Here is a 13,618-nt window from a genome sequence, read left to right as displayed (position 1 = left end):
TCACATCTTTCTCCCACAGAACGGCTGGTATTTGAACCACTGCCCTTTTGGCGAACAGCTAAGTGCTTAACCAATACACCATGAGGGCTCCTTTATCACCTTAGTTGGGGCTGCTCACCAAAAGATCAGCGGTTCGAACCCACCAGCTGTTCCCCAGGAGAAAGATGTGGCAGTCTGCTTCCATGAAGTTTACAGCCTTAGAAACCCCAAAGGGCAGTTCTATTCTGTCCTACGGGGTTGGTATGAGTCTGAATAAACTAGGCAGCAATGGGTTTGGTAGGGGTAAAGTGATATCTCATTGTAGTTTTGATTTGCATTCCTCTGATGGCTAGCAATGTTGAGCATCTTTTTATGTGGTTGCTTATTAGGCATTTGTACCAGCCACTCCTTGGAAGGAAGGTTGTGCAATCTACTTCCGTAGTGATCCTGCCTCGGCAACCCAAGAAGGGGTCGCTATGAGTTGGATCCTACTCGATGGCACATAACAACAACAACAACATATATTCTCTGCAGAAGCAGTACAACTATTCAAAAGGAACTACAACTTGGTAGCAGGTCATATGTAATCTCACCTAAAACACTATTTGGTGAACTGAGGGTAGACCCGACCTCATGTGGCTACAACACGGCTCATCAGCAAACAAAGAGAAAGCTGACCCTCAATAATCCTGGCCTCTATGCATGATGATGTAATCCATTTTTATAAAGGAAACGATTTGATGAACTGGTCCAGGGTTTCTCAGAGTTACTGTACAGGTCTAGTGGGGCCTGAGGGTCTGCCTTTCTAACTCACTCCCAGGTGATGCTGATGGGGCTGGTCCCTGGGCCACACTTTGAGCTGCAGGGTTGTGGACATTTGTTGAGTCTTTACTCTCTGCCAGACATTGTGCCATCTCATTTACATGCATTATCTCATTCCAGTCTTATGACAATAGAAAATAACTCCATTTTATAGATGAGGAAACTCAAGCTTAGAGAAGTTCATTAACTTACCCAAAGCCACAGAGCTAGTTAGTGGTAGGGCTAGTTTTAGTACTCAAGAGACTATGGTCTCCTGGCTACTTCACCAATCCATCTCTCAAAAGAGTCTACTGACCTCCACAGCACACCAAGTAGATTTTTTTTTTCTCGTCCGCACACCCTCAGTCATAAAATATACTTACCTGTGACACCTAAAAGAAGCATAGTAATAGCAGAACACTGGTGGATAGAAAACGTTGTTAACTATTGAAGACATTCCACAAAGCCAGGAGATGGGAAGCAAAATGTAAAAAATCAGGAATACTCAAAGGCTGACCAACACCTCTTCAGGCATTTTCCTTCGTGCCACCAGCTTGGCCTCTTTTACCTGAGTCACTGGGCTGCTCAGAGAGCATGGGTGAACTTCTGCTTCTGGCTAAAGAAGCCTGTGTGGGTGTCAACAGTCGCATAACAAGAAAGATTTCCATGGGACTAAGGTGCATGCGATGAGCTGAGGGACGGAATCAAACGAAAACATAAAGCAAAATGGAATCAAAACAAAATAAAACGTTTAAAAACAGCACAGGGTAAGATGCAAATTAACTTGTGTGGCAGAACAAATGTGGTAAATAAATCAAAGAGAGTTTAGGAAAGGATAAAAGCAGCTCTGGTAGCACAGTGCCTAAGGCATTTGACTGTTAGCCAGAAGGCTGGCAGTTCAAACCCACCAACCATTCTGTGGAAGAAAGACTGGGCAATCTACTTGCATAAAGAGTTACCACTTTGGAAACCCAATGGGGTTGCCATGAGTCAGAATCAACTTGATGGCATTGAGTTTGGTTTTGCTTTTAGCAAAGGATGGCTTTGTAGTCTGTCATAGTAAGATAAAACAAATGTTGTATGATTTAGAGTTGGGGACATGCATTAATTCACTTGGGGTGCCCTATTATGGCACAGGGATCTATATCACCCTAATTAGCCCACCTCCCAAGATGTAATGTGAGCTTACGAAACCATTTACCCACCAAGTAGATCTACTAATAAAAAATCATTCCTTTTATAAAACACTGGTTTCAGATCCTCTATTAAGAAATATTTCATAACACACTGATTTGGCTCATGAAATACACAGTCTCATAACAGCATAAAAATGCATTATTTCATACTTTTTCCATGTAAATAAGGGCAAAAAATAAATGAGAAGCACAAAATAAAAACCAGTCACCTGATTATCAGCTTTGATGGAGAGAGTCTTATTTATAATCTAAAATACAGCAACCGAGATGTCATTTCTATGGTTTTGGAATGTATTGTTTGTATTACAATGGATTAACTTTTCCAAGAAATCACTTTATAGTTTTTGGGGATCCACTAAGTAGTAAACTGTTTACATTCCATAAGTAGATAATTCCATTGTCAACAACACAGAATAACATACTGTCATCCTTACATTTTAATCATTGCAAAAAAATGGATTTAACACCAATCTGTAACCATGTGAATTAATGAAAACATATGGACTACACTTGCTAATGGACCAGCTCTTGATCAGTTCAATACTTTCCGTGCTTTCACGTGGACTGCATCAGAGATAACCAGCTTCATGACACTCACATGGTCTCTGACACACAGGACATGCCTCTGGGATGGAATCATAAGGTCACTGCCAGTCAACCACAACCAGGAAGGTACACTGGCCTCCTTATCATCCCTTAGGAATGATAGTGACATGATAATTAGCACTTGGGGCTTCTTAAACAGTACTTTCCAATACACATTGAATACATGAGGAGTTTCTCTCCCTCCCTCCCTTAACCTACATACTCTAAAAGGTATAAATAAGTGACTTGTCTGAGCCTCTAGGAGAGGTGCATTAGAACATGGAAGGTGTCATATTTATTCAGTTTCTCAAACTGACACATGTCCTGTACATAGAACCTCCCACCTCAAAACAGAGCACCTGAAAAGGCTGCCCATTCCTTTCCCTTTTTTAAAGCCCTAATATTAGTTCTGAGCCTCTTCTTTCACTTAAAAAAATGGACAAGCCTGAAAACTACAAGGTAATTGTAAGGTCTAGTTTTTTCACATATTGAAGTCTCCCACATACCTGTGGGTCATCATTCCTGTTCTGTCTGACCAATAAACCATATGGCATCACTAACCAGGCAGTTAATTGTTTACCAGTCATATCTGCAACTGGTGAATTAATTCCTGGACAAACTAGAAGAATTTCTATCCCTATTCAGCAAGGAGCTAGCTCTTTCCTAAGTACCACTAGTATGGCCCTGAGACTCCCACGTTTAGAGCACAGCCTTAGGACAGGGTGGTATATGCAGAAGGTGCAAAAGGGGGCTCTCATAAAGGTCAGCGTTAAGATATTCACACAAGAAAGAAGAAACTGGAGAAACCAGGTCTGTAAGATCACTTGCCTCGCTCTGGAGAATAAGGTATTGCCACAGTGGATGATGATAGGCGTTTATTCATTGGAGGCTCCAACTGCTTTGGCAAGTTCATGGTTGATGTTGAAAGTTTATCACAAGCTGCAAAGAAATACAATAAAGACATTACTATTGACACCAATAAAGAGTACAGAAACATACCCCGAAGTACTCTTCCGGTCCTCCCCCACCCTCTTGAACCCCTGGGGCACAGCACACTGTGGTTCCTCCTCCGAGAGCTAACCATACTAATTTGGAAATGCCCAAGCTACAGCAGCCACTGTTCTGAAACAAGAGTGTCTCTTCCATTTCAAATGTTCAACCTCACTCAACTCTTCAACTAAAGCCAGGCTAATACCATCAGCAAATAATTTCCTTATGTCCAGTGATTTTTAAATATATTCCAATCACATGAAAACAAAACCAATCTAGACCCAGAGACAAATCATCACTGAAATCAGTTTATGGTCTGATTGAGAATATGTGCTGAAATTGGCCTTTATCTGAAGGTTATCTTAGCTCAGGTTGGAGAGGGATGCGATTGGTAATGTATGGAGCTGTTATCTGAAGCAGGATGGAGCCAACATGGCCCTGGATTTTAATATGTGACCCTGGATTTTGGTGTTCTCATTTTCCAACCATTATTCCAGACTGGCTTCTAAGTCACACAGCAAACTAAGAGGTGTTCACAGTGCTGAGTGGGGGCATTGTGAAGCCTGAGGCAAAAGGAAAATTATGTGCTCCTGGCTTTAATGGAAATAAACTTATCAATAACATTTTCGAAATCTACTACCCTGCTCATCTTGTTTTCAACTGAGAACTGCCACATTTGGCAATTTCTCTCGGCCAAGTAATGATCGAAAATAATTTTTAATTAACTTAAGCTGAAGTAAAATAAATTTATGTATTTTTATGTAAAAATTTTCTGATTTTTTAGATAATTCTGTTTTGGTGTAAATATTTAAACTTGAAATGAAGTGAGTTCTGGAAAAAAATTAACCATTAAAACATGTATGTGTGTGTGTGTGTGTGTGTGTGTGTATATATATATATATATATATATAAAAAACCAAACTCATTGCCACCGAGTTGATTCCAACTCACAGCAACCCTCACTGAGTTTCTGAGGTGGTAAATCTTTATGGAAGTAGACTGCCCAGCCTTCCTTCTGTGAAGTGGTTGGTGGGTTTGAACTGCCAACCTTCTGGTCAGTAGTCAAATGCCTTAGACACTATGCCACCGGAGCTCCTTAAAGCATGCATATGTTGCTGTTATGTGCCATCGAGTTGGACCCGATTTATGGTGACCTCTCCTTGGTTTTCTGAGGCAGTATCAGTACGGAAGTAGACTGCCCAACCTTCCTTCTGAGGAGCGGCTGGTGGGTTTGAACCACCAGTATTCTGGTTAGGAGTTAAGTGCCTTAGGCACTACAATACCAGAGCTCCCAAACCATGTATATAGAGGTAGACATTTTCCTTCTGCCTCAGGCTGATACAGCTTCAGTGTGGCACTGGTCTTCAGAAATGTGCTGTTTTGCTCATTATGGATTATTTTGCATTAATTTTATTTGAAAAAAATTTAAACTAAACTATTTTACCTTGATTACTAAGATTTTTGCACTGCCTACAATTTTGTGCCTGGGCTGAGCACTGAAGTGGGGAGAGGGGTGAGTACTGCATTTCACTCACCCTGGGCCCAGCCCTGGGTGCCAATTTCCCTGGGGAATGACTCAACTCTACCTGCACTTCTATGTGAGCGGAAGCCAGTGCCAATCCCATAGTTAGCTCTGCTGTGCAGCAAACTCTCTGCTCCTAAGCAATCCCAGTAATGATCATTCTTTTGTGAAAGGAATGCTAGAAACCAAGGATACTGATTCCTACTGCTCTAATCTGACCACATGCATTGCTGGTAAAACTATGTTCCTTTTAAATCTTGTTTTTCTTGGCCAGCAGAAGATGAGCTGGATTTATCAAGTCAGTATTAAATAGGAGCAAAGTTCTGCTAGTTCTGTTCTTGGTCTAATTTACAGCTCTATCTCTAAAACAGAAAGCCTACTACACAGAAAGATGAAATCAAGAACAAAACCAAATTATCAACTATATTGGTTCCCAGTATTAGCACTGACCAAGCTTTACTTCTATACTACTCCCTTTCAAACACCTCTCCAGGAATCTATGACATTAACACCAAGCCCAAGTGTTCCATTTGAGCTAGATGAAGAAAGGTTTTGCTAACCAGAATTCATCAGACCTCCTCTACTACTTTCTCTGTAAAACAGATGATTAAAGAGTGTTAAAGATCTAAATGCTCAAAAGTCAAATACTGACAAGATTTCCAAAGCAGAAATTAGTGAGCTAAGGGTGAAATGTCTTCAATGCATGAGGATGTAAGCCATGCTCAGCTCTATGATGACATGTATGTACAAATGATACGCAGGTATGTCATTTGCATCACTAGACAAAAAGTTATAATGGTTCAGACTAAAAAATAAATTATGAAAGTGCTTTAGACAGACACGCTAGAGATGCAGGAGGGTGATTGGAACAATTATGACAAAATGCTATGGCCTGACAATGTTTGGATATACCATTGGTGGCCTCAGCAGCGGTGGCAGCGGTCCCTGGGTCCGGAGGGAGGGTGCTGGCCACTAACCCTACAGGAGGGGGTGGGGTATTTTCTGATTCACCTACACAGCAAGAAATCAGAGCAAAGAGAGGTAAAAGAAAAAAGATCCCATTTTTGTTGTACTTTTTAATTAGGAAAAATTTTAAAGTAAATAAAATAGATTGTTGACTTCTCAAAGGAGAAAAACGCATGCTCACTGTCAAAATATACAATACACTGTTACAAGCACAATACAGTAACGTCAAGAAATTATACTATAAACTTAAACTCGTTTGCTCTCAGAAAAAGCTCCTATCTAACTCTTGTGTAAGAGGATGCTGACATTACTGAAAATACAGTAAGACGTTGAAAAAAAAGGGAAAAAAAGCCACCCAGAGAACAGTAACAATCCACACGTTAAATTAAACATTGGGAAATTTAAAGATGGATAATGAAATAAGTCACCTTAAAACAAAACTGAAAGGGCAACAGAAATTAAAGAGGAGGGGGAAGAAAGGAAAGTGCTGCTCTGCCACCCAGTTCCTATCTATCTGTGACAGTCTTAGCCACTTATTACCATTCCTGCCATGACATGTCCTTGACCTGCCAGGGAGTGTTTAACCAGCTCTGCATTCATTTTCTTTGCTTTTACATTGGCCGTCAGGGCATTTTGCTCCCGTTAAAGCCTTAAAGGGAGAAGGAATGCCCAGATTCCCTTCCGGAGAAATGCATACACAGGAAGCTGGGCAGGTTTACACCTCACGTCTGAAAAAGGTACCCTTCAGTCTGTGCACAGAGCTTCTGCAGGTGCCACCCCCATCTCCCAATGCCCCGCAATGCGGGCCAGCCTGCACTCACCGTCGCGACCTCCAGACGCAGTTGCAGCAGCCAGTGTTCCTCCCCAAGAGCACTTCTTCTTCAGCTCCAGCTGCTGTGTGCGCTCAATGGACCTGCGCATCATTGCCTCCAGCCGCTCCTGCCAGGGTACACAGAGCGTCACATCAACGGAGAACAAAATTAGCCACTCAGCCCACCGCACTGCCGTGCCTTAGTCCTGAGAGCGCCACCAAATGGGGCTTTCTGTGCAGCGGCACCAAGGCTCTCTGTACCCAAGACAGCCCACATGTGGCCTCAGCCACCAACGCTGCTCTGAGTGGGTGGAGAGTCAACTCTGCAGGCTGGGGCGTCCCTTCCTTGTCCCCTCCCCCAGGAGAAGCTGCAGCTGAGCCAGGCTTTAATTTGTTTAAGAATAGTGCCAGACAAGCATTAACTCCTTGAGGCCAGTCTCTAACCATTGGTGGGAGAACTGGAATTTTGCTCCAGAACCATCAGCAAGCACTCCGGATGAAGGCATAAAATGTTCTGACTTGAGAAAAATCAAATTGAAATGTAATTTGAATTACTGTAGCCTTAAGCATGGCTTTTTGTAGGAGGATGATATATGACTTTGAGATTATGTAAAACCTCGTTTTCATCTTAGAAATTCTTTTTTAAATTGTGGTAAATATGTATGCAACAAATTATCTGCCATTTCAATATTCTTCATGTGTACAACTCACTGACATGAATTATGTTTATCGTTTTGTTCAACCATCCATCGTAGATCTTCTTAAAGGGGAACTGATTGTTTCTATATTCTAACGCTTTTCTGTTATATAGTATTCTAGGGATAATATTGCGTATTTCAAAATTTAAAAGAGTATGGAACCTTTTGGTCCTAAAATAAAGCATCCATGCGTTACCCAGAGTTGGGTAGGTGGGGGTAAAAAACAACTAAACGATTTTAACCAGAAGAGACAAGCAACAACCAGGTTTCTCTTAAAAGAAAATTTACCAAAAGCATTCTCCTGTATTAACCATATTGTTACTTTCAAAAAGTTGGTCCTGAAAGTTGGCAAATGCTTCCTTGGCTTCAGAGTGAAGCTGTTCTGATTCTGCAAGCCTTACCCACTGCTCCCAGGCCCCGTGACATTGCAAATAACCAAATCTCCTGCCCATCTCCACTGGAGAAGGCCAGAAGCAAGGTAAACTTGACTCTGACACCTGAACTCACATCAAACCAAACCCTTAGGTATTCTAAACCAAACCAAAAAAAAAAAAAAAAAACCACCAAACTCAACTGCCATAGAGTCGGATCTGACCCCTCCTTGGGTTTCTGAGGTGGTATCACTATGGAAGTAGATTGTCCAAGCTTCCTTCTGAGGAATGGCTGGTGGGTTTGAACCATCAGCCTTCTGGTTAGCAGTCAAATAAATGCCTTGGGCACTACACCACCAGAGCTCCCCTGAGGTACTCTGTTGTTGTTATGTGCCGTCGAGTCGGACCCAACTCATAGCAACCCCTCCTTGGGTTTCTGAGACAGTTGTTGTTGTTGTTGTTATTTGCCGTCGAGTAGGCCCCGACCCATAGCGACCCCTCCTTGGGTTTCCGAGGCAGTTATCACTACGGAAGTAGGATTGCCCAACCTTTCTTCCGAGGAGTGGCAGTATCACTATGAAAGTAGACTGCCCAACCTTCACTGAGGAGTGGCGGTGGGTTTGAACCCCCAGCCTCCTGGTTAGCAGCAAGTGCCTTAGGCACTACGCTACCAGAGCTCCTTGAGGTACTCTAGGCACTGGCTAATCCTAGCCTAACTCCAAAGCTAAAAGATGTTATTTTCTCATAGTAAAAAAAAAAAAAAAAAAAAGGGAAGCAAAACTACTTTGGAGCAGCATCAACTGAGGAACCACCACTTAAGGATCTGGAAAAAGGCTCTTTTATTTTGTTTACAAGAAACAAATAAATGTCACTTAAGAGGTGTGTGCACATATTCCTTTTGTCTACACCACAGGAATAAGGTACACATTGTGCTTTTCTGCATCTCAGCCTCCTTCTTCCTCGTAACCTTTCTCTGAATAGCACTTTGCTAAGAGGCAGGCCTCAAGGACCTGTGAACAGAAAGGAAGATTTTTTTTGTCCTCCTTGAAGGCATGGATTTCTATTTGCTAGCTTTTGGCCTGAGACTCTACAATCATGAGTGTGCATTTCCTGGCATAGCCTAGGCCTCACAACCTAGTGCCATTAAATACTGACTGCCAAGCCTGGCAGAGTCTTCCCACAAAAAGGCTTGGAGGGAACAGAACTGCCCTACCCAAAGGTCCCTGAAGTATGGTCACCTGAGACTGGGGCTGACTAGTCATTTTTTATATGGATTGAACATAAAGTAATTAACTGATGAACTACTTTAAGTATTGAAATCTTTCAGCCTACAGTAAATTCAGTATGGGTAGGCTATGGTGGATTTCCTACATGTCAGAAGGACCTTACAAGACAGTCTCTCAAGGGACCAAGGAGACCAAGGAGAACAAAACACATTTAGACTCACAGGCCCAGCCTTAACACCGAATAGTTCTCTATGGGGCTCAATCATCAAGACATTCTTAACCTAGACTGTTCAATTACCCTCACAAAAATATCTGTCTCCCATCTCAATCCATTGAAGTGCTCCAAATTCTACCATTAGAGATTCATTCTTTTGGGCCTTGAACATGCTTATGGAAATGCAGCTCTCCCTGAGAGAAAGACACAATCACTTTGTATTATACAGTCCTTTTGGAGAGATGATAAAAAACAAGAGGTAACCAAACTCTATGTTGTTGTTAATGTTATGTGCTGTCAAGTCGGCCCCGACTCATAGCGACCCCTCCTTGGGTTTCCGAGGCGGTATCACTACAGAAGTAGATTGCCCAACCTTCCTTCTGAGGAGTGCCTGGTGGGTTTGAACTGCCAGCCTTCTGGGAAAGGGATCTACATAGCCAAAGGAAGTCAGAAAGGGGAGATTGGAACATGTCAAAAGCAGGACTTGTCTACGGCACTCTTTTGTCTGAGGTCAGTCTTGTATAGGTCAACGTTGCCCAGTGTGTGCATTTTTCTGTTGCTTCATGTGATGCAATGGAAAGAATCCTACATTTGCAATTGGAACAAATGGATTAAAATCCCATCATAGCTGATCCAGTAAGTCCTTAACCAATACTAACTTCATCTGAATTTGAAGAGGAGGATTATTAACAGGGTAGTTTAAAGCAGAAGCTCTCAAACTTATGCCCTCAGAATAATCTGGAGGGCTTGTTAAAACACAGATTTCTGAGGCTGATCACCAGAGTAGGCCTAGAATGGGGCATGAGAAGCTGCATTTCTAACAGGTACCCAGCTGTTGTTGATGCTACTGGTCCTGAGACCACACTCTGAGAACTACTAGTTAGAAGGAAGACTGAGCATGAGAGAGAGACAAAGTTCAGTCACATCAAGGAAACAGTATTAATAAATATTCAAACTGCATGCTGCAGACTGAAATTCCTGCCAAGTTCTAGTTCTCTTGAGTAGAATCTGATGATCAATAGAGGATGGGGAAAGGACAAGGTGAATTCTTGTCCTTAGAACATCCTCTATTCGCTAGGGCTTAGTGGAAGGAACGAGGGAGCCTCTCGATCAGGCAGACCCCTTGAGCTCTCGCTCTAGATCTGCTGGAATTAACTTGGAAGAGAATCATGACCAGATAGCCTGCTGAGCAGGCCAAGCAGTCCAAAAGGCCTCCTGCAGGGCACGGACTGGGCACTGTTGCCCAGACAGCTGTCTCTGGCAAAAGTGTAGGGGTGGCTGTGCTTTCTACACTGCCCCTACTGCATGCATTCTGGTAGTGACAGTGCAGGGACAAGCCCCGGCATGGCTCTGTGGAGGTCTTTCTTGCCACAATAAGATGCCTACTTCTGGCCAGGTGGCCTTGTAGCCAGCCAGTGCCCACTGAGAGTGGCTAGCCTTCAGCTGAGTGACATTCTTGTTTAGATAAGTGAGTCTAGAAATTTCCCACTTTACTCTCCACCTGGTGGGTTTTGTCAGGTACCAAGCAAGAAGAGTATGAGAAGTTCTGATGCATCGAATGTGATTTGTGGAGTTTATGCTATTCTTTGAGGGAGGGTTTTACTCCTTATCTGCTTACCATGAGCTCCTAAAATCCCATTTTCCAGGGTCACTAGAAGGGAATCTCTCCTTCTCCAAGTGAAGAATGGGAGCACACTATTGTCCCTCCTATCCCAGGCTAAGTGACTAAAGTTTGTTCCAGAGGCTGGTCTCTAAGGTGTGGAATGGCACATGAGGGTCATAGGAACCCACCTTGGGGAGAAGGGAGCCTCCAGCAAAAGAACAAGCTCAAGGTCAGGGTCTCAAGTGACCACTATCTATCCCTTTGCTGGGGATAGCCCTGACCAGCCTCCACCATCCCCCCCAACCCCCGATCTCGAGAGCTCTGGGAACCAGGCCATCTGTGATGACACTTCTACCTCTGCAGACAAGGAGGCCTTCCGGCCTCACCCCCAGAGAAGTGAGGAGTTACCAAGAGCAACATAATAGCAAGCATAGGGACATGAAAGCAGGGCTGGAAAGCTAGGAAGTAGGGGTGGCCTCCCATGAGCTCCTAAATATCAGACCCAGAGAGGTAAGTCTTGGCAGGCAACACATACACAATTTCTGACAGGCCACAGAAGCAAAATGGGCTGCTAAGGCTGAATTCTTCCTGTAGATGCCTGCACTTCTCCCTGCCCAAGAAGACACCTGGCACTGAAAGGATACAGAAGCTCCACAGCTGCCTATCAAGAAGAAGCAGCCCTCCCAGGGCTCAACAGTGAAACAGGGACAACCATAGGGGGTTCCCTTGGAAACGGGTTCCTGAGCTGTAGACCTATCTATCCATCTTACCCAAAGGTCTCCTGTAACAACACCAAACAGGACTCCACACGGGCAGAGCACTACTGCTGCCGTGGTTAACAGGCTAGCCTGGGCTATGGAAAGTCCCTAAGCTACACTCAGATCTCCTAGGGACCTGAGAGTGGGAGCAGTTGGTAGAGGGAGGCTGTTACTTCCTTGGGTGACCACACAACCAGAAGAGGCCCTCTCAGCTGCAATCTGCTGGGCCTGGGCAGGAGTGGGAGGGAAAGAAGCAAGGCTAGCTGTGTCTGTTCACCATGGCCAGGCAAGACCCCTAAACAAACACACACACACATACACACACATACATCATGTTATGTGTGAAAGGGAGCACACAAAGCAAACAGAAGTTGCTGGAAGCTAAGCCACCAGAGATTCAGTAGCAAGATGAGGTATCTTGGGGCAAAATGTCTCCCCATCTTCAAGGAGAGTCTAACCGTGTAACTGAAAATGCCCCTGGCACTAGTGTTCCCCCACCCCCAAAAAATCAATCATAGGCAGAGAGTGTCTCAAAGGTTGACCTCTGTAACACTGTAGATGTGTCAGAGGCTCAAGAAGTATCTAACGAGACTTCACGGTGCCCCTTCCTGGCAATAGCAGTGACTAACTTTCCCTTGAATCAGCAATCCTGCAGGATGCCAGGGAGGAAGGGGACAAGCTCTAAGTCATGAAGTCCTGAAGGGTGGGAAGAAGATGGTGATGTCAGCAACATACACACACAGGTTGGGAGAGGAGAAATTCGTCCCAAAGTATTGCAACAGCTTCTCACATGCTGGCGTTTGTCTTAGTCTACAGACTCCATGCCACACTCTTTTTCAGGAGCTCCCTCTTGACCTTGTTTCAGCCAAGGTCATCCAAAGTAACTGAAAAGACTTAATCTGGAGCAACTACACCGTATTGACACTTTGCTGGGCATTTTTACCAAAGTTGTCTCCATTCCTACCCATAACAATCTGAGAGGTGGGTAGCAGTAATCTGTGTTGGGATAAGGAGGCAGTTAGAGGATAATGTGACTCATCCTTGGTTAGCAGCTGCTAACTGGTACAGCTGGGATTTGAACCAGAAACGGGTGAAGCCACAGCTATTAGACTGTAGCCTACAACATTGAAACCAGGGCTGAGCCTGTCACTTAGACCTACATTCACTAGGAGGAACAAAGTAACCACCATCGCCATATTTGCTTCTTGGGCAAAGATGGGTGGAATTCTGTGCATGCTCACATGTGCATATACTTTTTTTTTTTTAAGTAAAAAGATGAAAGGTAGATATGCAGTGATAAACTGTTCAGAGATACTTTTTAAATATTGATTTTTACACGTCTTTATACGTAATAAGGAGCTCTGGTGGCGTAGTGCCTAAGGCATTTGACTGCTAACCAGAAGGCTATGGTTCAAACCCACCAGACATTCTTCAGAAGGATGACTGGGCAATCTATTTCCGTAGTCATAACGCCTCAGAAACCCAAGGAGGGGTTGCTATGAGTCAGATCCGACTCTACACCAGTGAGTTTGGTTTCTTTTGGTTTATACCTAATAGTGCTGGCAATTAATAAGTACCTATATCATTCATACTAAAACATGAGGTATTATACCTTATGAATAAAAAATTATCACCACCTGATACAAGGCCATAATTACATCCTCAAAATACACGTGTTAAGAAAATCTATGCTTCAAATATGCTCTCTAAATGTATTTCCAGAGTTTAATCATAAACGACTCTATAAGGGCAAATTTTTTTTCTTCCTTAAAAGTAAACTGGATTTAAGGGCCCTAATATATGGTATAAATAGACTATCAAGCATAACCCAAAATGCACCAACAGCAGAAGAGAAGCCAGATGATTGGGACCTTCTAAAAATTAAATTTTTATGTGCT

At 43.3% G+C, this 13,618-nt stretch overlaps 1 protein-coding gene across 1 annotated transcript in view; it reads right to left on the bottom strand.

Annotated features, from left to right (window-relative positions):
• Positions 1-13,618, bottom strand: part of MAP7D2 (MAP7 domain containing 2) — a 94,705-nt gene that overhangs the window by 65,165 nt on the left and 15,922 nt on the right. Inside the window, exons 3-4 of the mRNA XM_007953662.1 lie at positions 6,861-6,978; positions 3,390-3,500 (exon numbers count right to left, since the gene is read on the bottom strand). Of these exons, the coding sequence (XP_007951853.1) occupies positions 3,390-3,500; positions 6,861-6,978 (229 nt within the window). The remainder of the gene's footprint in view (positions 1-3,389; positions 3,501-6,860; positions 6,979-13,618) is intronic.

This window comes from Orycteropus afer, unplaced genomic scaffold, assembly GCF_000298275.1.
Source record: "Orycteropus afer afer isolate SDZICR_OR568_19922 unplaced genomic scaffold, OryAfe1.0 scaffold00404, whole genome shotgun sequence".
NCBI classification, from domain to species: Eukaryota; Metazoa; Chordata; class Mammalia; order Tubulidentata; family Orycteropodidae; genus Orycteropus; species Orycteropus afer.
The sequence above is the reverse complement of the archived record's forward strand: the minus strand, read 5'-3'. Positions and strand labels throughout refer to the sequence as shown.